The 24,421-nt window shown below is 34.1% G+C and overlaps 3 protein-coding genes across 3 annotated transcripts; 1 reads left to right on the plus strand and 2 right to left on the minus strand.

Annotated features, from left to right (window-relative positions):
- Window positions 1-7,034: 7,034 nt before the first annotated feature.
- On the minus strand, window positions 7,035-9,768 carry LOC143627789 (putative beta-1,3-galactosyltransferase 8). Its single transcript, XM_077097530.1, has 7 exons — window positions 9,568-9,768; window positions 9,132-9,196; window positions 8,855-9,054; window positions 7,909-8,254; window positions 7,683-7,808; window positions 7,506-7,615; window positions 7,035-7,400 (listed from the first exon to the last, which is right to left on the minus strand). The coding sequence occupies exons 1-7, from the start codon at window positions 9,745-9,747 to the stop codon at window positions 7,228-7,230; spliced, it is 1,200 nt and encodes a 399-aa protein (XP_076953645.1). The 5' UTR covers window positions 9,748-9,768; the 3' UTR covers window positions 7,035-7,227.
- A 7,631-nt stretch (window positions 9,769-17,399) lies between these two features.
- Window positions 17,400-18,671, plus strand: LOC143627790 (protein BEARSKIN1-like). The gene is made up of 3 exons (XM_077097532.1): window positions 17,400-17,562; window positions 17,664-17,959; window positions 18,048-18,671. Exons 1-3 carry the CDS (start codon window positions 17,400-17,402, stop codon window positions 18,669-18,671), a joined length of 1,083 nt encoding a protein of 360 aa, XP_076953647.1.
- Window positions 18,672-19,829: 1,158 nt separating this feature from the next.
- On the minus strand, window positions 19,830-21,687 carry LOC143627791 (chlorophyll a-b binding protein CP26, chloroplastic-like). The gene is made up of 6 exons (XM_077097533.1): window positions 21,486-21,687; window positions 21,311-21,395; window positions 21,147-21,197; window positions 20,491-20,611; window positions 20,229-20,363; window positions 19,830-20,145 (listed from the first exon to the last, which is right to left on the minus strand). The coding sequence occupies exons 1-6, from the start codon at window positions 21,685-21,687 to the stop codon at window positions 19,885-19,887; spliced, it is 855 nt and encodes a 284-aa protein (XP_076953648.1). The 3' UTR covers window positions 19,830-19,884.
- Window positions 21,688-24,421: the final 2,734 nt, after the last annotated feature.

Raw genomic sequence — 24,421 nt, forward strand, 5'->3', positions numbered from 1 at the left:
GCCGCACCGCGCTGACACCCAATTAATTTTATTAAAAGCTCCAGCTACTCTGCCAAATACCTAAATATATCTAAAAAGCTCTAGCTACTCTGTCAAACACCTAAATATATCTAAAAAGCTACAGCTACCAGCTACCAGCTTCTAGCTACCAGCTACCAGCTAGTTTTAGGCATGTTCAAAACGGTTTGGGACTAGGAACCGGAACCGGTTCCTAACCGGTTCCTATATTCAAAACCCTCAATTAAACCGGTTCCAGGCTCGAACCGGTTGGGGAACCGAACCGGTTCTCCCACCCTCGGACCTCTAACCTATCTAACCGGTTCTTACCGGTTCCTGTACCGTAACCGGTTCCAACCGGTTACAGTGTAAATTTTTTTTTTTTCGTTTTTCGTTTGCGATTTGGATTCTAAACTACGATTCGTATTTGTATAACATGAAAAATAAAAAAAAACAATTAACATAAAAATAAACAATTAATTGATGAAGAAAAGACAACTACTGAAGATGTTTGCCACTGAAGACAACTACTGAAGGTTGCCACTGAAGACAACTACTGAAGGTTGCCACTGATGCCAACTACTGAAGGTTGCCACTGATGAGAAATACTCATCAGTGGGAACATTCATCAGTTGCAGAGTTTGTTGTCACTGATGCAAAATATGAATCGGTGACACATCAGTTGCAGAATTTCATCAGTTGGAACATCATCAGTTAAATATGTAACCATTGTACAATGTAAACTTGTTCATTGGATTTGCAATACAAGTGCATTTAGTTTTTTTTTTCGTTTTTCGTTTGCGATTTGGATTCTAAACTACGATTCGTATTTGTATAGCATGAAAAATAAACAAAACAATTAACATAAAATTCATTTTATTTACTTTAAGAAGTTCAAAAAAAAAGGTTACATGTTTTAAAATCTTCAAAAACAAACTAACAAAACATTAAACTTATAAATATAAAGTTGTGACATATTATTTCTAGAAAAGCCTTCTTGTTCGTCGTAATTATTGAGCGGCGACTTCTTCCTCGGAATTACTTGTAGAAATGCCTTCTTGTTCGTCGTGCACTCGAACATCAAGTGGTGTTTCATCTTCGAGAGTGGTTACGTGTTGAATACGATCGATTGAGTCCAAGTGATCCTTTAAGCAAATGCACATCTCCACCGACTCCGAATTTAGTCTTGTTCTTCTCACCGATATTACCCTGCCACTAAGAGAAAAAGCGGATTCCGAAGCTACCGTAGAAGCTTGGACGGTTAGTAAATCACGGGCCATGGTGGCAAGAATCGGAAACTCGGTTTCCTTTACCTTCCACCAAACCAAAACATCAAAAGTGCCATATTCCTCTTCGGATAAACCGGTAGAGTAATCATTTGCACTATACCTTCCTAGTTCGCTTGAAGGGGTGTTACCTCTTTGTTTTTTAGCCGTTACGTTGCGAACGGTGTTCATAAGGCTAATCATGGGATCTCGTACTCTAGTAGCACTTGAACTTGATGAAGACCCCCCCGGCATAGGCATGTGTATGTTTGACCCATATTTATTTAAATAAAAGTCATACATAAATTTAAAATTCAAGTTAAAATCATTTTTTGCCTCTGTTGAAAAGTTTGGGTCAACTTCATGCATATCTAAGGCTGAAAAAATTTCGTCTATCACACATTCAACCCCCGTAACATTTAACATTGGGTTTAAAGCGGCGGCGCAAGTAAAAACCGGTGGCAATTCAATAAAGTATTTTTTTAATTTAAACTTCATTGGTAATATGATGTTTGAAAACATTGGACTTTTATTTTCAAATTCTTTAAGATTGTTAACGATTAAAAATAACTCCGAAAGAACCAAGGGACTTGTCGGATAATACGTTCCCGATAGTTTCGTAGTTGATGTTTTAAAAACTTCAAGAAAAGTCGATAAGTCATTGATAATTTCCCATTTCTCATTTGAAAAGGGGATTGCCAAATCATTCTCGGCAAGACTAGAATGAAACATTTGTAAAGTTTCTCTTTGTTTCAAAGCACTTTGAAACATTATGCAAGTGGAATTCCATCGATGAGGTACATCCCAATTAGCTCCCAAAGCTTTTCTTCACGTATCTTTACAAAATTTTCTATATATTCCATTTGTCTTTTTTTACTTTTCTTAAAAACTTCGTGTATCATTAGTCTAAAATCGTTTATAACCGATGTAACCTCATCCGAAGTAAGTCCGTCTTGCACGATTAAATTAATGATATGTGCAACACACATTGAGTGAAAAAATACACCATTGCAAATCGGCGTATATTTTAATTTTAATTTATCAACCGCCGATGTATTATTCGACGCGTTATCAAATGCCATTGAAAATATTTTATTTTCTAGTTTATAAGTTTTTATAACATAATCTAAAATTTCAAACAAATTATCTCCCGTATGTGGATACTCAAAGAATTCGAAAGCAATGGTGCGTTTCATCATTTCCCACGATGACGGGTCTACCCAATGAGCGGTGACACAAAGATAAGATTCGGGTAGACCATGTGGAGCCGACCAAACATCACTAGTTAAGTTTATTCCCGTATTTATATTTTCAAAATATGCAATTAGTACCTCTTTGGCCTTCTTCCACAATTTTAAACAATAACGTTTAAGAGTATGACGACTTACGTGAGTGTATTGTGGTTGAAGCGTATCTCGAATCATGGCGGTTAAGCGAGGGTTGTCGAAGTGGCTAAACGGCAAAGCTTCTTGAATCACAAACTTCGCCATACGATCTTGAACTCGATCAATTTGGTATGTAAATATTCCGCCTTCACTATCCATTTGCGTTTGTTGCGAATCGACGTTCTTTTTCAACGCCTTGCAATACGGTTTTTCGATGTGTTTCTTCAAATTTGAATTCGAAAGTGGGTTTAAATAAATCCCACAAAACTTGCACCGAGCCTTCAATGAATGGTTACTCAATTCAACCAAATCTCAATTGCACCAAATCTCTTGATTACGATTATGAGGTACAATACGAACGAAACTTTGTTCGGCGTTGGAACCTTGACCAACCGATGATTGTGAGGTAGCCATAACAACAAATATGAATATAGAAGAAGAGAAAACAAGAGATTAGAGAACTCAAAACGTTGTAATAGCGTTTTTTTTGTATTTTTTTTGCGTTCGGGTTTGCGTTTTGAGTGTTGTGATGAACCCATGACACCAAATACCTATTTATACTAGTAGTGGGGTGCTTGGGGGAGCCAAAAAACGGCTATTTTTGACCCCAACGGTCAAAAAACGGCCAAAAAAACGACTTCCAACAGCTATATTCGATCCAACGGCTAGAACCGGTTAGGAACCGGTTCCGGATGGTTCGGTTCCAGAACCGTTTCCGGTTCGGTTCCGGTTCCTACCCGCCCCCACTCAGAGATGCAAGAACCGGTCACGGATCATCGGGTTGAATCAGATAGGGTCCGGTTCCTACAAAAAACGGTTAGGAACCGGTTCGGTTCAAGGAACCGGTTTCATTGAACATCTCTAGCTAGTTTTGCCAAACATACCCTTTATATTTAAGTAACAATTAAAGAATGACCACATTTACTAATTCCTGACTTCCTTTTTGTTTACTGCAGGCCGCTGGCCCAACTAGCAGCCCATTTTTCTTCTCGTGGCTGCTCATTCATATTAATTCCCATCCCAATTAATTTTAGACGAGGCCTAATTAACTCTGGTGGCTATTTTCCACACAAACTCAGAGCTCCACCAGTTAATTCTAATTTCTATCTAACTAATTCACCTTTATAACTATGAAGCCAGCGTGGGCCTGGTTAAGACAACATAGTCTGATCAGAGTGGGGCACCAGGGCTCTCTAAATTTGGAGGGTGCGGTAGCCTAATATAAGAAAGTCGCCGTTCTAAAAAAAAAAAACTAATTCACCTTTATAACTTTACTAGTTTGAGACCCATATATTATACGGGTAATTGATGAAAATTCTAAACTCTAGCCATTATATGAAATTCAGTCAACTAAAGAATCATATATTGTTAATACAATTACAATTTACATTGCAATTATAAAAATTACATAACTAAGATTACACAAATAAGTTATAAATAAGTAAAAAAAACTTGTAGAATAATTTGTTGTTATTGGTCAATATACATTATTTATCAAAAATCAAAATCTTTAGTCCGTGTCTTCTTGTAACTCTTGATAAGGTAACATATAGATTTGCTTGTAACTCTTGATGTAGTCACGTATAGTTGCCCGTGTGATAAATAAGGTTCGTTCAAGTACATACCAATCCTAAATAATGATAAATATATCCATGAAACTAAACAAGAAAATATATTCATAAAAATAAAATATCACACCTTTTAAATAATTAATATGATTTTATTTGAGATCATCTGTTTATGTTTATCCAAAAAAACATGATTATCCCAAAAACCTGATTACCTAAACGTTGATGATATAATCATCCTTAGAATCTTTATAATCTGAAATTGATTGATCTTAATAAATTTGTTGTCATTAATATTCTGTGTATGACAAATTTTAATTGATTTTATATTTTACAATTAAAAGTTGTATAATCAAGCAACATATAAAATCAAAAATTAAAATATAACAAAATGATTTTTTTATTTCATATGAATGTAATTCATAGGAAAATGACAAATGCATACTAACCTTAAAGTCATTGTTCAAATAACAGTGATTATTAAGACTTAAGAGAATATTAGAAGATTAAAAGTTGCATAAAGTGAAGGTAGTAATTCTTATTTATAATAGTTCAAAGTATTAGATAAGGAATGTTTAAATTTTAATACTAATCCCGTGTTATTAGTTAAAATTATGAAAATTTGTTGAAATACTTAATTAATCGATATTTATATATATATATATATATATATATATATATATATATATATTAACAACTTATAGAAGAAGAAGAAGAAGAAGAAGAAGAAGAAGAAGAAGCAAAGGTTTCGAATTTTATGAAAGCATAGTAAATAACTTTTAACATAATTAACTTTTTTTTTTAAATTAATATGAAAATGAAATATCCTTGAATGTAATGAGGAACATGATTAAGTTACAAATAATAAGAAAAATAAAAATAATACATATATTAAGTTACATTATAATTAGGTGTGAATTAATAAATTTCTATAACATATTTTAATAATAAACGTTATAACTATAATTTTTTAAAACTTTGTGTATAGCTTTATTATTTTTAATATAAACCATATTAAACACTTTAATTATGTATTAACCAACAGAAAACACTAATATAACCCCAATTTGTTGGATTTGCATAAAAATGAAATTAATAAGTTAATATAATACTGAAATTATGTAAAAACCTAACGAAAAGGATATTCTATGAATCTAGGTTTCAATATCCTAAATGATTTTTGAAAAGCGAAAAATAGTGGGATGAGATTGAAAGAGATTTTTTAGTTTAAATTTTTGAATTTGAATGCTTTTAATTAAGGAATTTGTCTTATAATGCATATTAGATTAAATATATTTAAATGTATAAAAAATGTATAAATCAAGTCATAAAATATATGTTTTTGAAGCATTTTGGTCTGAGCTATGGAAGTAAATATTAAAAACTAAATATTGTTTTTCTTATTACTAAAACCCTTTATATTACATAAAAAGTCAAATAAATAAATGATATATAGTTCATATAATAAATCGTTATGCATATGGAATAATATTCAACTTTAAGGAATTAATTAAAGCTAAACACCAAGATTTATGTAATAGGTATTTTCCATGTTTGCAATATTTAAACAAAATATTTAGATAAAATTAAGAAAATACACATTTTCCTGAGTTTAAATGCATATAAGAAAACTTTAAATCTAAATCTGAAACCAACCTTATATAAAATATTAGACACTGTTGCTCGAATCCCAGTTTAAAAACAATTTGTAGTTTATTACCATACAAATCCAAATTGTTCGACAATGATGCGTCTTTATTTTCTTTAATTTGCAATTATCTATGACTTGAAAATTTTATTCTAACAGACCTGCAACTTCAATGTTGAAATATTCTTATTTCATCATTAATTTTAATGAATGAATCGGTTAGGATTTACGTTTATTAAAAATAAACTTGCATATATTGAGATGTCTTAAAGATAAGGGGCTATATATTAAAATAGGTTAAAAAAAGATAAGGAAGGCTATGAGATTGACAAGTGGCAAAATTAAATAGCCTTTTATTAGAATAGATAAATTTGCAATATGATCACTTTAATTAATTAACTCCACCAATTAATTTCATCTCGATCCACTAATGAACCACATATTGATATTTAACAATCTTTCATGTCTAATAGGCAAATATGTGTATATATAATGCACTGATCATGTGTCATATAGTAAGCTAGATCAACTTCAATCCGTAATCCATGTGTCCTTCTAAGCTAGATACTACAAGGACGTCAACAACTTTTGCATTCACTGTTGTAAGAGCTTCTTACATGGACAAGATATCCCTTCATATACCAAAGGGTCCAAAAATTGCACATATGTTTGGGGTAACACGGTCAAGAAGATGAGGTCGCTATCTTCTTCATATAGTACTACATCTATATTCTTTAAATCAAGAATCAACTTATTAACTTAACCTATATCATATGGTCCTCTCAGCATTGAGGGGCACTATGAGCCTTATCGATGATGCTCCTTTTTCTTTCTTAGATAACGTTGTAGGAAGAACGTTTGTATTCCGGCCAAAAGCCCAACAATTCCTTAATTGATGCACCAAAGGTGCTTGCATCTTGAACCTCCATAATCTGAAATCATCATTGCCATCTAATTTCTCTAAATCAAATTTTGTGAAAGTCATTTTTAGTTTAATTAATTGCCGATGGCCCCTTCTCTTCGAATCAAGCCAAACTAGAAGCACTTTAACACTGGCCCGAATTGATTTAATGAGACAAATAGACAATCATAGAACATTATAATCACATTAAAAATGAAGAGAAAATGCATGGTTTGCTACTTTACTAAACTCTCATCTCGATCTCACCCTTAATCAGTTTAAACTCCGCTCCTCAACGGTTTCTAACAAACAATGTTTGTCTTTTAATCGATCACAGCCCATAAATATATTCTGATACAAGAGATTATGAAAAAGTGGAAAGCATAGGAAAGAGATGCGTAAAAAACATTATGTTTTGATCCAAATGTCAGCATCATTCCTGCCCTAAGACTTGCTTATTGTTTCATGTGTCAACATTGGGTTCTCTTTGAAGATCAACACTCCAAACAGCCCCCTCTCCTTCTCCACAAGAATTATGAACAAATTTCATCCTCTCTGCCGACTTGCATATCCCGCTGCACGACCAATCAAATGAAGCCACACAAGCATTCCCTGCTTGTGCCTTCCACTCACAATCTGTATATACACATCAATTGACCAAAGTCAGCAGTCAGTCATCTGCACACATGTAACATGCTTGTACACGTGTGCATGTGATTTTCAAAAATATTATTTAGTAACCTGGAGGAGTTCCACAACACATGGAACGATCATCTATGTGTTGAACATCCAAACCAATTAACCAAGACCCTAAAGAAACATCCTCATTAGCATACCTATGCAATATACCCCTGCACAAAAAACCTTCAAATCATTAAACCCTCAATGAGAGAAATATATGGAATCATTATAACGTACGAGTTCATAGCAATATATGCTGCCAAGTCCTTTGAAATTGCGTAAATTTGACCCGTCGCATGCCTAAAATACTTGTTCCCTTCTTCCCCGAATTTCCAATATTCGGGCTCATGATATCTGACACCTCTGCACAATGTATTTCCAATAACAATGTTAACTAGATAAGTATTCATTATTCATCTATAAAAGAATCAAAATTTTATGTGTTTAGAAGAAAGTAACGCACTTTTGTGATAGCACGGGGCCAGATTTCATGCAACCGATGTATGTTCTTGGTTTAGATCTGTAATGTCCAAGAGAAGTTACAAGCATGCCCAAGTTGACATGAACATCATCGTCCACCTTGACATAGAACTCAGCATCCCATGTGGTGACTGCGGTTGAGAAATACAACCTTGTCTTCATGGAAAGCTCGTGATATCCCTCGACATGATCTAACCTTAAAAAATCGTGATACTTTTCCTCCTCGATGTCAATTGCTCGATCAAGAACACCACCAGGTGTTGCACTATGTCCAATAACAAACTTTATTATGATCCCCTTTTCTTTTGCCAGTTTGTTTAGCTTTGATCCTGTTCAGTGTCAATATATTGGACGGACATAAGAACATCAATAGATATTAATAATTAGGAAAAATCATCAAAATGGTCATTTTGACCAATAAGTAAAATAGTTGGATTTTTTTATTTTACAAATATATCATTTAACCTTTCTTGTTTTTAGTAAAGAAATTGTTTCAACCAACTAGTAGTTTCCACATACACCCTACTGCACTTGCTCGACATATTTTGATATGGCGCAACAGATTTCCATCTGACGCATGAGAATTGGATCTATTGTGCCAATCTGTCAAGCCAAGATTAAAATTTGTTGCGGCAAGATTAAATACACTTGTCAAACATGCATATTGGGCAAGATGGCCATTTTGGTGTTTCTTACAAATAACAATCATAGCATACACATATATAATGATTTTAAAATGACTTGTTAGGAAATAATGTGTAGTGTGTGTATAGCCAAAACAGGCAAGGCCCTTGAAGTCACAATAATAATAATAATAATAATAATAATAATAATAATAATAATAATAATAATCATCATCATCATCATCATCTAACAAAGATTTAGCGAATATTAGAAGAAAACTTCAGGGATGTGAGCAGAAGGCTAACCAGTGGGCATCCATGTTTCTCGAACCGAGTCTCTACGCTTCTTGCTGCTGAAAGCAGTATTAATACCAATAACAACAAACGCTTTCTGTAGAGATGTCTTGTTAACTGCCACCCTCTCTGGGAGAAATTTGGCTCCACTATGAGTTTTACGAGCTGCTTCTAGTTCCATCTCTAATGTTGATATCGTTTTGTCTAATGATCTATACAAAAATTAAACCCGACTAGAGTGACTTTCTAAGCCTGTTGAATTTACTATGATATGTATATAGAGGCTTACCGGATGGCTTGATGAGTTTTCGTGACTTCTGCCATAATGTCTCTTGAATTCTCTTCCACCAATTTCTTGTAGAAAATTAAGAAACATGGTAGTTTTAGAAATAACTGACAACTAATTCATACAATATTACCAAGTTTCTAAAGGTCCATTAATGTCACTCAAAAACAGTACGTCTAAAGTCACTCAAATTTTAGTTAATTTTTTTTATCCAACTTTTATTAGAAGCTCAAATCCTGTGAAATTTTCTTACACATATGTTCAAAGAGAAAGGTAGTAACCTAACGTTAGGGCATGGAACTACAACTTTAATTAGAGTATCGATGTCCCATTCATTTCTACTCTTTGAACTCGTTAATAACTATATTAGTAGCACAAACTAATAGAAATTATTTAGTGAATATTAGACATAGGAGAAAAAGAAGATGTGAGTGCTCACACGCTTGCGATCACCATCTCGGGATGTTGTTAACCTCAACTTCTGTTCACGATTGTTGAAGCGAAAATCGTTAGAGTAAGGCCATGTGTGTCGGGTGAAGAGTGATCCCGCAAGAAAACTGGCGGTGCATAGCATCAAAATGATCTTTCCTGGTACGGACTTTCCTCTCATTTTCAGCATATTTTTGTACAAAGAAAAGCTACGGTTTAGATGCAGCAGGCTAGCCAGAGCGTGAGTGTGGTGCCACATTCTTGTAATTGGTAGAAATAGAGACAAGAATTATGTGGGAGGCAAGGGGTGTGTGGCCGATTACTCATGTGGGTTTCATGGTTCAACCAACCTTTCAAATTCAAACTAGACCACTCTCATTATCATTGTACATGACGCAACCACTTACCATGTCTTTGCTTATGGTCCTAATCTGCACTACCGCCACAAGCAATACTAGTGGTCTAATCATGTTTTATATTTTATATTATATATTGTTGAATAAGCCCTTCACACGTTTCTTTCAGTTCTATTATGTCATTTGCATTTTAAACGTACTTGGTTAAGCGATTTATCATTTTTATGAATAAGAAGATGATGCCTACAAGTATCTCTCCCGAAAATGACGCCATTTTGTGATGACATGAAAATGTGGAGTTAATTTTGTTAAGAGGTGTAAAAGAGAAGTGTTCTTCCAATTATTGTTTTTGTATTGGTCGGACCGTCACCAAACATTTAATCTCCGTCAAGGACGCAATTTGAACAATTACATTAGAGGGGCCGATAATATAGAATATCAAAAGTTCATACATATACCAAAATTTATTTCATCAGATAAAGATCAAAATCTCAAAAATATAACATGTTTTGACACATAAACAAATACGAGCTTTTGGATAAGAGGAGTTATATACCATAGTGAGCCCAAAACCAAGAAGGACCACAAGTACCCCTTCCCACCCCACTATGCTCCGCCCATGTCTCCGCCGTCATAATATTTGGAATTTGAACAATTACATTAGAGGGGCCGATAATATAGAATATCAAAAGTTCATACATATACCAAAATTATTTCATCAGATAAAGATCAAAATCTCAAAAATATAACACGTTTTGACACATAAACTAATACGAGCTTTTGGATAAGAGGAGTTATATACCATAGTGAGCCCAAAACCAAGAAGGACCACAAGTACCCCTTCCCAACCCACTATGCTCCGCCCATGTCTCCGCCGTCATAATATTTATATGTAGTTACGATCATGGATTGTTGTGTAAATAATAGACTTATAGTTAGTATCAAAGTTTTGAAACCCGGTCCGACCGGGACCCGGTAGGAATTCCAGTCCGGTTCATGGATTGTTGTGTAAATAATAGACTTATAGTTAGTATCAAAGTTTTGAAACCCGGTCCGACCGGGACCCGGTAGGAATTCCAGTCCGGTTCATAGCATTAACTCGTTTTCTAAAATCACAGCCGGGGACCGGTGATCCGTTAACCGGTGAAACCTTGTTTTTTATAGAATTAAAAATGAAACACGCACCGGGAATCGAACTCAAGCACATACCGAAATGAACAACTAACAAATACCACACTAGCCAGCCGACAAAACTCTATTGATGTTATACTAGACGAAACATAAATGTTATATATTGAGAAAACACTATAAATGGAATTCATCTATCATTAAACATAAACGTGGAATATACACAAGCATTAGAACCAATCATTCCTATAACTCAGAGCCTAAATCAGTGGACTATGAAGACTACAATAAACTAAGTCAATTATGTTAATTACAAATTAACTATAAAAATAATTACTATTAATAGAAAGTTGGTTATGATTATATATATATATATATATATATATATATATATATATATATATTAGGTTCATTTCAGAATTGTTTCTTATAGTGAGAAGTGCGAAAAGTAATTCTAACCAATCACATAATTTCTTTTTAATTTCTGATTTTTTAAATACAAGGGTACACTGGTAAAATATAAAGTGTTTTATTTTGTAACTCATACTCATTTAGGGTTTAGTTAATGATAAATTACTAGCTAATAGTAGTTACAAATTATTATTATTATTATTACATAGAAATCAATACATGTGTGTGTGTATTTAATCAAACAAAAAGCTGATTTATATGAGAATAATAATAATAATAATAATAATAATAATAATAATAATGATATAATAGGAAGGCAACAACTAGATTAATATTTTTACATAATTCATACCTTACGTTTTTAGGTGTAATAATCCGTAGCACATACAACTTTTAAGTTTTTGTGAATATTGTATTCACATACACTTTATTTTGTAAAAAATGTAAAAAGGAAAGAAAAAAAAAGAGAAAACCTTGCTATTATTATGGATTTGATCTAAAATCATTTTATTCTAAAACATGGTTAATTATTATTATTCTATTTGATCTCAATGTAAGTTTTTTTTCCTCGATATTAATCAACTAATGTAGTGTAGGTGTTATGTAATGTTGATATAGCTACGTAATGTAGTGTAAGCATATTTTCGAATGTTGTGTATCTGTGTAGTCATAACTAATGTAGTTTAGGTACACTTTTAAATGTTGTGTAGACATATCTAATGTAATGTAGGCGAAATTAATATAGTTTATGTACACTTTCAGATATTGTGTAGACATAACAAATATAGTGTAAGCACACTTTCAAATGTTGTGTAGTCATAACAAATATAATATACACGATTATTAAATTGCACGTCCCTACACAGCCAGCAAATCCTTACACAACCAACATGCTTGGAAAACGATTAAATGAAAAATCACTACACAACCAACATATATATATATATATATATATAACTTTTTAACGGCCTACACAATGTTTTTTTTTCTTTTAATCAATTAATGTAGTATAAGATTATCTTAGTAACGTAGCTACGTAATGTTGTGTAGTCATAGCTAATGTAGGGCATACATATCTAATTTAGTGTAGGAACATTTTTAAATGTTGTGTAGTCATAACTAATGTAGTGTAGACATATCTAATATAGTGTAGGCAAAATTAATGTAGTGTAGACACACTTTCAAATATTGTGTAGTCATAAATAATGTGACATATCTAATGTGGTGTAGACAAAACTAATGTAGTGTAGGCACACTTTCAAATATTGTGTAGTCATAACTAAAACTAATGTTGTGTAGGAATCAGTTTGCTTATACAATATAGTGTAGGCAAAACAAATGACATGTAGACTTAACTAAATATATTGTATATAACTATATGAAAAAGGATTAAATCCATAATATACATAATTATAATGAAAAAAAATAAAATCATATTAACTATCTAATGAGCATTGATTACTCATTTAAAGTAACCACTGAACACATTAAAGTCTGGTTTAATGAGGCCTACACCACAATGGACATATCTACCATTTTTAATTAAATACATGTCATAAATATATATTTTTAATTACGAATTTGTCATTTTCATTGTAGACCATTGATTAAAAGCAATCAATGGTTCAAATTTATTTCTCACACTTCTCACTATAATATCACTTCTCGCAAGATCCATCCCCTATATATATAGGGGATGGATCTTGCGAGAAGTGATATTATAGTGAGAAGTGCAAGAAATGAATCTAGACCATTGATTGTGTTTAATCAATGGTCAACAATAGAAATGACATTATCGTAAATAAAGACACATATTTATGACATATTTTTAACTAAAAAGGACATACATGTCTTTTGTGGTGTTGACCTTATTAAACCAGACATTAATGTATTCAACGGTTATTTTTTCTTGTATAATTAATGCTCATAAGATGACTAATACTATTTAATTTTTCTCATTAAATTTTTACAAATAAAGTAAATTTTTTTTTGGCATTTATGATTGTGTAAGTTGTTTATTTGTTTTTATGATTTATTTATAAAGCACATAATCACTCCACCTAACCGCGTGTTTCTAAGCATCCGCTTGGGCCGGACCTCCAACAAACGCAAGCCTTGAACCCTGAAGGTACTCGTGTTAGAACAATTTAAATAGTTGGTTCACATATAACATATCAATTAAGGTGGTGTATGTTTCTAAAATCAAAAAAGATATAAGACATAAATTTGATGTGTCAAAAATCCTTCATCAAACTTTGATTATTCTTTCTAACTTAAATTATTATAAGCTAGAGAAATCTTCTGGTCTATTTTGTATTTATTATGGTATCAAAGCTTAAAATATTCTTGGTAACCAAATTATTTTAGTTTCTTGTTAGAATCAGGCATCAACTTGATTTTAAATTCGAAAGCAATATTCAAAAATAAAATTGCAATAACAAGATCATTCACATTTTGATCTACACTATCAAAGTTGTTTTCCTTTTTGAAATATTGATTTCAAGTTTAACACCGAATCGGAACCGACGCTTAGTTTGAGAGTCTATATTGAGGAATATCAACCATCATGCTGTTAGGTGGTGTTTTGTATGCACGAATTATAGGCGGCATGGGATTGACTATTGTGATCTAATGATAAAAAATGTGTTTAATTGGGTAATGGAATGTAATAATTTATTCCCAAGTAATATCATTCTCTCCAAAGACTCAAAAATCATTCCTTCGCTTCTTTTTTTTTTCACTGTATTCTTTCATTCACCACCGTAATCGGCGCTACCACCTCTGGCTGCCACCGCCACCACGGCCATCAACACCATAAGCCGCTACCATCATCACCATCTGTCGCTACCACCACCACCTTCGGCCACCCTGTCACCAGCCACCACCACCATCAGCCACCAATGTCACCGGCCGCACCACCACCATCGGCCACCATCACCACTGCTCGCCACCACCACCATCTCTGATCGCCAATCCCACCACTGTCGCTCGCCACCCCCACCAGTCACCACCGCCACCAATCGTCACCACCATGGGCCAAAACCACCGGTCGCTTTTACTACCACCGGCACCACCACCATCGCTCATTACCAACACATGTGCATTCCATTCATTCGTCTTTTCATGGCTATCAAACCACACAAAATAAAGTTTTATTCCATTCCCAATGTGTAATCAAATTAGCAAATGAAATTGTAATGATCCATTTATAATTTGTTTCTTTTCCATTCAGTTTTCTCGTTCTTTTCATTATGCCATACTAAATACAGCCTTAGTGTAGTTAAGTATTATAGTTGGCTTTCTCATTTAGTTATTAGAAAAGGTTAAGATGCATGATTGGTTTACTTGTAATTAGCATCGGGTACGTTTTTAGAAAATAATTAAGGAAAACATCAATTTCATATTTTACAAATCCTTCTTTTAAGTCTAGATTATTCCAAACTAGTTTCAATTCTTTTTGTATTGGATAATCTATAATTCGATATTCATGCAATTCACCAAATGTTAAAAGATCTTGATCACTATGACCACCACTTGACCATTTATGCCGATGAGATCTGATCCTCAAACTTAACGTGGATCTTAAATAACCAATAAGTAGCTAGCGTGCTTATAATTCATAAAAATGCTCATTGAACATGTGCTTCCAGTTGGTGCTGTTTTTCTCGTATTTCAGTTTTTACAAATTCAGTTCATACATGATCATTATAATTAATCATTGTAACAAACTTAACGTAGATCTCAAATAACCAGAAAGATAATATAGAAGTGAAAATTGATTTAGGGAACTTTTTCTTGTTGGAAAACTGATGCAAGACTAACGATGAATATTGAAGTAGACGCATCATTTTGCGACGAAAGTTTTTGTACGTGAAAGAAGTGTGACCAGTTTCATAATTAGTGACATATTTGTCATGACCTTAGATCAATCATAAAATTAGCAACAGGAGTTGAATTAAGCTGTTGCCATCTTTGTAACTAAAATAAGCTGGTATTATTGAGATGAATATTATTCGTCACAACACGAGTGACAAATTTCAGTCTGTCAATCGGTCATTAATTTTGTAACTCGATTATTCGGCCCCTAACGCAGGCAGCAGTAGTGTGCGAAAACTGGTCATGTAATATACTACGGTCTTAATGTGAACCAATTAAGGACCACTCTAAAACAATGTTAGGCGTTACTAATAAATAACGCCTACAGTAAACGTAGAACAAATTAACTTAGTATTTTGAACTAGCCTTTGAAAACGAGGACCAAGAATGCATGGATAACGTAGCTTTCAAACAAACAAAGTCAATGGTGTAAATAATAATAGGATTAACACTCAAAAGGTCGTAGCCGCATGTGCACATTAAACCGTCCAATCAACACTAATCCCAATACGAGCTCCAAGCACCTTGTGTTTCCATGAATGTATAACTTGCTTTCACAAGAAGTAAATATCGTTTTTCTTAATACTTTTTTAGTTTTATTAAACTGTTTAAAGTTTATAAAGATTTGCAAATACCGAAGAAGAATTAGAATAAACATTATTGATAGGAGTTAAAAGATATAAAGTGTGCATTCATTCAAAATTATTATGGTTTCTGACGGTACTAATCATGAGTAAAAATGATTTGACACTTTCCACATGTGTTGAAAGTGGAACCATACCTTTCGTTTGTGGTTCTGTGTGAAATTGTACGAAAATAAGACGGTGTCTATGTGACAGGTTTCACATGGTGCGGAAGCATGACCAAATCCCTTGGGCAACTGGTAATCAGGAGGAGCTAAATGGTAGAAAATGGTCCATCAATAGTGAGTATGTGATAATAATAATAATAATAATAATAATAATAATAATAATAATAATAATAACAACAACTATGAGTTCAAGGCACAAACACTATTATTATTGCAAAACTAAAACAGACTAAAAAAAACTCTCATAATAATTTTATATTGATCACATATCAAAAACTTCTAATCAAACCCTACATTTATATGCTTAACTCTAACTTAAAAACCAACAAAATTTAAAATATTTTTTAATTAAGTTTTGGAAGTTTTGGATCCGTATTTTTAGTAAAGATAAGGTAGAATTTTTTTAGCTAACACAGCGGGGAGGCGATGAGTTTTGAGCTAATATGGAGAAGAGACGATGGATTTTAAGCTAACATGGCAGGAAGGTGACGAGCTATGAGCTAATATGACAGGGAGGCGGCGAGTTAAGAAACATGTTGTCTGGATTTTATAAGATAGAGGTGAAAACAAGTTAGTAAGAGACAAAGGAGAAATTTGAATTTTAAAAAGACATATTTAAAATCTCTCTTTAAAAATGAGATATTTTGAGAATTTCCTCGTATTTTAAAGCAATTCATATGATTGTGCCATCGTACCGGTCTGGTACTCTGGTGGTCAAAGGGGTTTTTTTCTTAAGAGTTAGTTTTAGAGAGGAACCATGTTTGAACCTTTTAAACGTCGAACTAATAATGGATGCTTTAATGACTGATATACCTAATGACTTACCATAGATTGAAAACGCCATTAAAGAAAATTCATAGTATCGAGAACCTATATACACAGTATGAAACCGCAAATAATATGTTATTAATATATTTAATATGTATTAACCTTTTTATTAAATCAGAAATGTATCATCTAAACGTTGTATTTATTTGAGCAGACGAGTTTCCAGTTTCCATAACGCGTAGGAGTAGGAATATTCAAAGAACCTCTCATCGCCATTAGTCTAGTATTCCATCCAGATAAGTGTTGCTTCCAATCTACGTCAGCTTTAGGCTTCACCGCCGCCGTCTTCACCGGCCGTCAACGTTCTAACTCTATGAAAACACTTAACACTCCATCTTAAATGATTGATCATGATATCACCCTAGCTATCTAGCTACTCAACATTTAATACACGTACACACACACAAACAAACCAGTAACTAGTGGCCGTTCATGACTTCATCAAACGGCGGTGTTCCTCCGGGGTTTCGGTTTCACCCGACCGACGAAGAGCTGCTTCATTTCTACTTGAAGAAGAAGATTGCTTTTGAAAAATTTGATATGGATGTTATTAGAGAAATTGACTTGAACAAGACTGAGCCGTGGGACCTCCAAGGTGTATAGTATTTTCTTTTCTTTTTTATTTTTATTTTTATTTTTATTTTCAACTTTTATGTTGTGATTGTTTATATATATGAACTTTGTAAAATGCTATAGAGAAATGCAAGATAGGGTCAACACCGGAAAATGAGTGGTACTTCTTTAGCCATAAGGATAAGAAGTATCCGACCGGATCAAGAACAAATCGGGCAACACACGCTGGTTTCTGGAAGGCAACGGGACGAGACAAATGCATTCGAGATACTTTCAAGAAGATTGGTATGCAGAAAACTCTAGTATTCTATCGCGGGCGAGCTCCACATGGTCAAAAGACTGATTGGATCATGCACGAGTATCGTCTTGAAGATGTTAGCGAGCATAATGATCCTCTCAATCATGTTATAACTTCTTCGGTAAGTTGAATCTATTTTACTCTTGTTAGGTTTGTTTTTGTGAGTACTATACATAAGTTAATAAGATGTGTGTTTTCGGATATTATAGGAAGAAGGATGGGTGATTTGCCGTGTGTTCAAGAAGAGAAATTTGTTCAAAGTAGGCGGAAACGAAGTGTCAAGTGGTAACATAGCATCCGAAGAACGCACCAATAATATGTATCAATTGCGCCCTTTCTCATACGGTCTAGATCACAATCATCAATATTTAACGTATCAACAAGAGCAGCAACAACAAAATTTCGACTTAGGACTTAACTACGCTCATCATTATCCTCATCTTATCACAACAACCCACAAATCTCTAGGAAGTGGTTTCTTGAATCTTCCTTCTGAAGATTCACCGACTATGGTTAGACAACTCATGTCTAACCATAGAGAATGTGACAGTGGAAGCTGTGAAAACCAACTTGATGTAGGCTATCATGCTTGCGAGCCTGGTTTAGAGGTTGACATCTCTAAACCGACTCAAAACATGATGAACGCAAATGCAAGAGAAGATGGATCAAACGAGTGGGGAATGATTGATAGGCTGGTAACTTCGCATATGGTTCAACATAACGGGGATGCGAATTCGACAAAAGGGTTGTTTAGGTATAGAGATGATGCTACATCATCTTCTTCGATGCAACCGATCAATCAACTCTCCTTGCGAGGAGGGATGGGATTTTAGGGTTATGAAAATAGCTCGATATATACTGATTATTAATGTGCTATGGTGATTTTCTTCTAAACGATTACACCTATCAAACCATGGTTTATAGAGAAGATGAGTCATGAACATTCAAACTAAGTACCTAACAGTGTTATTAACTGTTGCTAACTTACAATATTAATTGATTATGTGTAACTCCATTTTGTTTGACATAATTTTGTCTTGATTAATGGGATATTGTAGTGATTTATTTCTTATTAAATGTATCTCTATATTAATTTGTTATCCACTGTACAAGCATTTATCTGGTAATTAATCAATAGCTTGTAGTGTTTGAATAATTAAAATTTATTACTCTTGACTATATAAATCTGATGCCTACAATTAAATAGTATATTCAAACAAGTTCATAATATTAAATCAAAACTCAAAACTCAAAACTGATGTTGCATATTTATAGTGATATTAGATATAATTGGTATACAAGATATGATTAATGATACAGTGATCCGTTTTCTATGTGGGTGGGAACCCAAGATGTAGAATGTAGCACTTGCCTTAGAGTTTGCCTACAGGCTACAACATTACACTACACAGCTCAACAGGAGCTTCTCCATTCTCAATAGTCTACAAGCATTCGTGTGGCATATGGCGGAATTAGTCAACTTACCAGAAAAGGTGACACCAAAGCCAATAACTTGAGTACTTGACAGAAGGCACATATGCCACACATGAGGCAGTGAAAAGAGCTCGAAGAGGCCAATTCCAGTTATGGCAACCGTTGAAAAACATGTCTGTTCCAACATTGATCTTCCTTGATTTCCCTGACACTATTGATCTCTATTTTCAAGATGTTCAACTTGGTGGATATCTACAAACACAACTCATCCAGAACTGATGTTTATCCTGGGAACTCGAGATCAGTTCGTCTCAAACAAAGGAGAATGATACGAAGTTGATCCAAGAATTAACAGATTCGTACTTGGACCAAATAGAGACAGTGAAACGGAACATAATAATGCAAGCTTCAACCAGCAGTTTCTAAATAGAGTTGATTGGTGAATATGTGGGAGGATTAGATTTCTGTTTTGTATTTAGTTTTGATTCGAGTAAGTGATAGGATTATATCCTATTTTAACTCTTGCAATGATTGAAATGTTTCTCACAATAACAAAATATATAGAATACAAGGCGATCCGAATGTCATTTGTTTTAGATTACACAATGCAGTTTACAGAGTCGGGGCTCGTTCAATGTTTCCAGAGATCACGGTTAACAAGTTATTTCCAAAGGGATCGCTCAAGTGAGATGCGAGGTTTTCTACAGGACCCTGTCCGGTCACATAAGCTTGGATGAAGAATGCAAACATGGAGAACATTGCGAGTCTACCATTCTTGATCTCCTTAACCTTCAACAATGCAAACTGGTCTGGATCATTAGCCAAACCCAATGGGTCAAATGGTCCACCAGGGTGCAGCTTGTCCTCCAAATCCTGCACATACATACAAAACTCGTCAAACAGGGTCTTGTGTCCAATGTGGTGTTATAGATATCATATTTGATACACGTACATACCAAGCCATTGATGATTCTGTAGTATTCTGCACCGCCAACAAGAACAACCTCGGCAACAACCGCCAGGACTAGATTAATAGGAATGTTCTTTCCAAAGTAGTTCAATGTGTTTCCGTCTAGTAGTAGAGCACCGGTCTGCATGTACCCAAATGAATTTATAAATGTTTGAATCATAAAGTTTCATAATCTAATTTGTTTCAACACAAATAACGGGCTTAACACTAATATGCACTATCAAACAGATTCACGTGACAGATCGAACCTTGAACCAGACGGCTTCAGGGCCACAGTTGGCACCGTATTTGTTAAATGCCTCAGGAATAATGCAACCAGCTGCACCCAACATGGCCCATCGTGCATGGATCAACTCGTATGCTTGGTATCTGCACACCATTTAAAACCAATTCGTCACACCTAAGTTAACTCCATTTATAAATGACTAGTTTTCTGTACAGTGAATTATAGAATCATTATGGGCCATAGAGCTAGGGGTGTAAAGGAGCCCGAGCCGAGTTCAACCAATGAGTAGTTTTTAAAGCTTAAGTTCAGCTCGGATTTGGCTCACTATTATTTATTAATTAACATACACATATAATTATTTTAATTATCGTCTTTGTATATAACCTAATATATGTTATTTAGTTATTTTCGTCGTAATTTTTCAATAATAATACTTATTATATAAATAATAGGCCGGCTTGTATATGTTCGCAAACTAGCTCTGGATAAGTGAAGCTCGGTTCAAAGATCAAACGTGTTTATTAAAGAAACTTAATTTTAGGCTCGGCTTGAGCCCATTTTAAGCCCCGCTGGATTCAAGCTTTTAACGAGCCATTCTACTTGCTTAATGGCTTGACATCCAAACTCAATTATGTTTGTGTCTATTGTAATGTGAGTTGAAACTAAAAGTAAACTTACTTGGCGAAGTCTTCGGGTTTCTTGCCAAGTCCAAAAGGATCGTAACCATAACTGCATATATATATATATATGTGTGTGTGTAATATAAAATAATATATATCAATTTGATTTCATTGTATAAAAGATTATTCATATGCCTATATAAAGATATGGCATTGACTTACTCTCCGGCGACCTCTCCGTTGAGGTACTCCGGGATCTCTGACCGGTCCAAAAGACCTTCCGGCAAGAAGATTCTTCTCTCAGGACCTGTAAGTCCATTGCAGATTGTTAACTTATTCTATTCTAATTAATTAGCTCAAAAAAAGCATGCAGTAATTAATAAGTGTGGTTACTCACCGTACCACTTGGCTAGCTCGTCGGTAGCCGGAGTAACGGCGGCTGGCTTAGCCTTGGGTGCAGGCTTCTTCTTTTGGAAAAGAGCCACCGTCTTAAAGTTTACAGCTGGACTGGAAGCCGACGGAGCCGCTCTGGAGGTGCCAGAGAAGTTAAGAGGGTTTCCACGTATTTCCGACACGCCTACAGCCGCCAACGAAGCCATGGTTAGATTATGTTGTTTGTTTTGTGAAGTGAGATCGAATGAGAACTTGAGAAGGCAGAGGTGTTGCTAAATGGTAGTTTTGGTGGATGTCGACTTGCCAGGTAGGATGGATGTGATTGGTGAGAAGTGGAAGATGGAATCTGAAGGATCTATGGGATTGGATTGCAGGGCTGACGTGGCGGATTATGATGTCTGACGTGTAATGTATGTGTGGGTACCAGACGAAGTTGGTTTAGGTTGAACGTGTGGAAGAAAATTGGGGAAGTTGGATAACTTTATATTTCGTGACCACAAAAATTACTTTATTATTATAAGTTTTAAAAAAACTTGGAAGTTATTATAGAGGAAGCTCAACTGAATTGTATGGGGACAAATGGAAATGGGAAACAAATGAGGAGGTTTTACTTATTGATACAAAAGTAAATACATTTTCTAAGCTTTTACACTCGCCTTTTTAGCGGTAGTTAACTGACAAATATTCCTTATGTACACGACCGCGACTCGCCTATTATCCATTTTGATCATGTATCAATATCTGACATAAACATTTAGTTGCAATAAAAACTGGAATAAGTGTGATAATCTCCCTATTTAAAATGATATTTACTAAAAACGCATATATCAAGAGATTGTGATGTCTATGAGGGCTGTTAGAAAGGACATTGGACATGGAACCCACTGAAATCTTTCAGGAAGGTTATTGTTGCTCGTGGTTGGTTCGTAATGTATTGTATCATCCCAAACTTAATAAAAGACATGTAAGAAATGAATAAGTGTCAATGTGTCATAGAACCCCTCCTATTAACATTATAGGTTTGTGGTTTTCATTAATCATTAGTAGGCAAACCAACATGCATATGGGTTTATGTTATGATTGTGTATTTATCAAGTAAATTTGTATGTGGAAGTAAACTAAGTGAAAGCTAGCATGCTTACAACCATTGGTAATTATGGGTCAAAATTGGGTTACGCTGAGGATTCAAAGATTATAACCAGTTGAGGAAAACTGGATTAGGATTAACTAAACTTCAAAGCTTCGTCAGAACATTCTAATTTATTTTATGGGGAATGATTGCAGCAAGTCTACCAAGAATTATGTACCCAACAGATTTTTGATCTTATGACTAAACAAGAAGTTTGGCTTTAAGAGGTTAACGGACGTGTTCCTGAGCCTCATTTAACAATGGGAGGGGAAGGAAACGAGAGGAAATATGAAAAAAAAAATTATGTTCAATAGATATTTTAAGAAGGGAAAGAAAGGAAAATGAGGGAAAATACTGGAAAATTTAAGCATATTATCATTAGGGGTGTTCTTCGGGTTTGTTTTTCGGGTTTCGGGTTTTTCGGGTCGGGTTCTTCGGGTTTCAAAGTTTTAAATCTTGACCCGAAACCCAACCCAAATCTCTCACGGGTTTTTCGGGTTCGGGTTTTTTCGGGTTGGGTTAATCGGGTTTCGAGTATCCTAAAAAACAAAAAAAATAAAAAACACAAAAAAAAAAAAAATTAAAAACTACAATGCTAAAATTAAAACAACATACTCTTCTTTGCATATAACACAAATAATCAAATAACAAACCAACATAACTTGATGAAACAATTCAAAAGAAGAGTAAAACTAACTCGAGCCTTAATCGTATTCAATCGGGCGTGAATTGGTTGTTCGATTTCGGTTGCTATTAGTAATAAACGGAAAACATAAATTAATAATAAACAATCGATCCATAATTGTTATAATGACAACAGTCGATTAGAGCTATATTATGATAACTTTAGTGGCTAAGACTTAGCTTATTATACATAAAAATATATTTAATTTTAAAACTAGAAGTTTATTCGAGTTTTTCGGGTTGACCTGAAACTTATAAATCAAACCCGAGAACCAACCCAAATTACTTCGGTTTGGGTTCGGGTTGGTCTTTTCTCGGTTTCGGGTTCTTCGGTTCGAGTTAGTTCGGGTTCGGGTGCAGGTTTTTTCGGGTCGGGTTTCGGGTATAAGTGACGGCCCTAATTATTATCCTCTCAAATTGGAGAGATGAGATAAAGTAATTGTGTTTAATAATAACTTCCTATCAATTCCTAAATTACCGTCATATCTAACTCCTATTATAATTTACTTAAAGGGTAAATAGGAAAATTGTATCTTTCTTTTCTTTTCTTCTTAACTCGGGAACACCTAAAATGTTCGATTTCCTTTTCTTTTCCTTTCCTTTTTATTAAACTCAGGAACACGAATAAAATCACACATTTTCCTTCCCCTAACTTTTTTTCCTGTCATAATTCCCCTTCCTTCCCCTCCCCTCGTTAAATGAGACTTGGGAACACAGCAAAGTAAGAAAATCCACCAAGGAAATTATCAATTTCCTATGTAAATGGAGGTAAAGTTAAAATGCAAAGAGAAACAAAAACGAGAAGTGTAAGAAGAATTTGTGGCCACACAAAAAACCCCTAAAAAATAAAAGTAAAAAATTATAACTCAATATATAAATAAAAAACAAAAAAAAACTAAAAATCAAAATGTTTCCCCCGTCATTCCCGTTCCAAAAAAAACGATGTAAAGACACAATGCCGAAAGAAATTAAAAGACACAATGCCGAAAATGAACAAACAACACAATGATAAACCAAAAAAAGACATAATATATCGCAAAATATAACACAATGATGAACAAAATATGACGCAATGCTAAGTAATATAACACAATAACAAGAAAAAAAGACACAATGTCAAGAAAAAA

The sequence above is a fragment of the Bidens hawaiensis genome, unplaced genomic scaffold (genome assembly GCF_021521415.1).
Source record: "Bidens hawaiensis isolate Kalapana, Puna unplaced genomic scaffold, B.hawaiensis_p1.1 tig00004743_1, whole genome shotgun sequence".
Classification (NCBI taxonomy): Eukaryota; Viridiplantae; Streptophyta; class Magnoliopsida; order Asterales; family Asteraceae; genus Bidens; species Bidens hawaiensis.

Bases quoted from the DNA above. Each gene is read 5' to 3' on its own strand.
- LOC143627789 (XM_077097530.1), bottom strand. From the start codon at position 9,747: ATGCTGAAAATGAGAGGAAAGTCCGTACCAGGAAAGATCATTTTGATG. The intron at 9,197-9,567 runs GTGAGCACTCAC...ATTTTCTACAAG, and splicing joins GAGATGGTGATCGCAAGCGT to AAATTGGTGGAAGAGAATTC. The intron at 7,401-7,505 runs GTTACTAAATAA...GTGTATATACAG, and splicing joins GTGTTGTGGAACTCCTCCAG to ATTGTGAGTGGAAGGCACAA.
- LOC143627790 (XM_077097532.1), top strand. From the start codon at position 17,400: ATGACTTCATCAAACGGCGGTGTTCCTCCGGGGTTTCGGTTTCACCCG. The intron at 17,563-17,663 runs GTGTATAGTATT...AAAATGCTATAG, and splicing joins TGAGCCGTGGGACCTCCAAG to AGAAATGCAAGATAGGGTCA. The intron at 17,960-18,047 runs GTAAGTTGAATC...CGGATATTATAG, and splicing joins ATCATGTTATAACTTCTTCG to GAAGAAGGATGGGTGATTTG.
- LOC143627791 (XM_077097533.1), bottom strand. From the start codon at position 21,687: ATGGCTTCGTTGGCGGCTGTAGGCGTGTCGGAAATACGTGGAAACCCT. The intron at 20,612-21,146 runs GTAAGTTTACTT...AATGGTGTGCAG, and splicing joins AAACCCGAAGACTTCGCCAA to ATACCAAGCATACGAGTTGA. The intron at 20,146-20,228 runs GTATGTACGTGT...ATGTATGTGCAG, and splicing joins ACAGAATCATCAATGGCTTG to GATTTGGAGGACAAGCTGCA.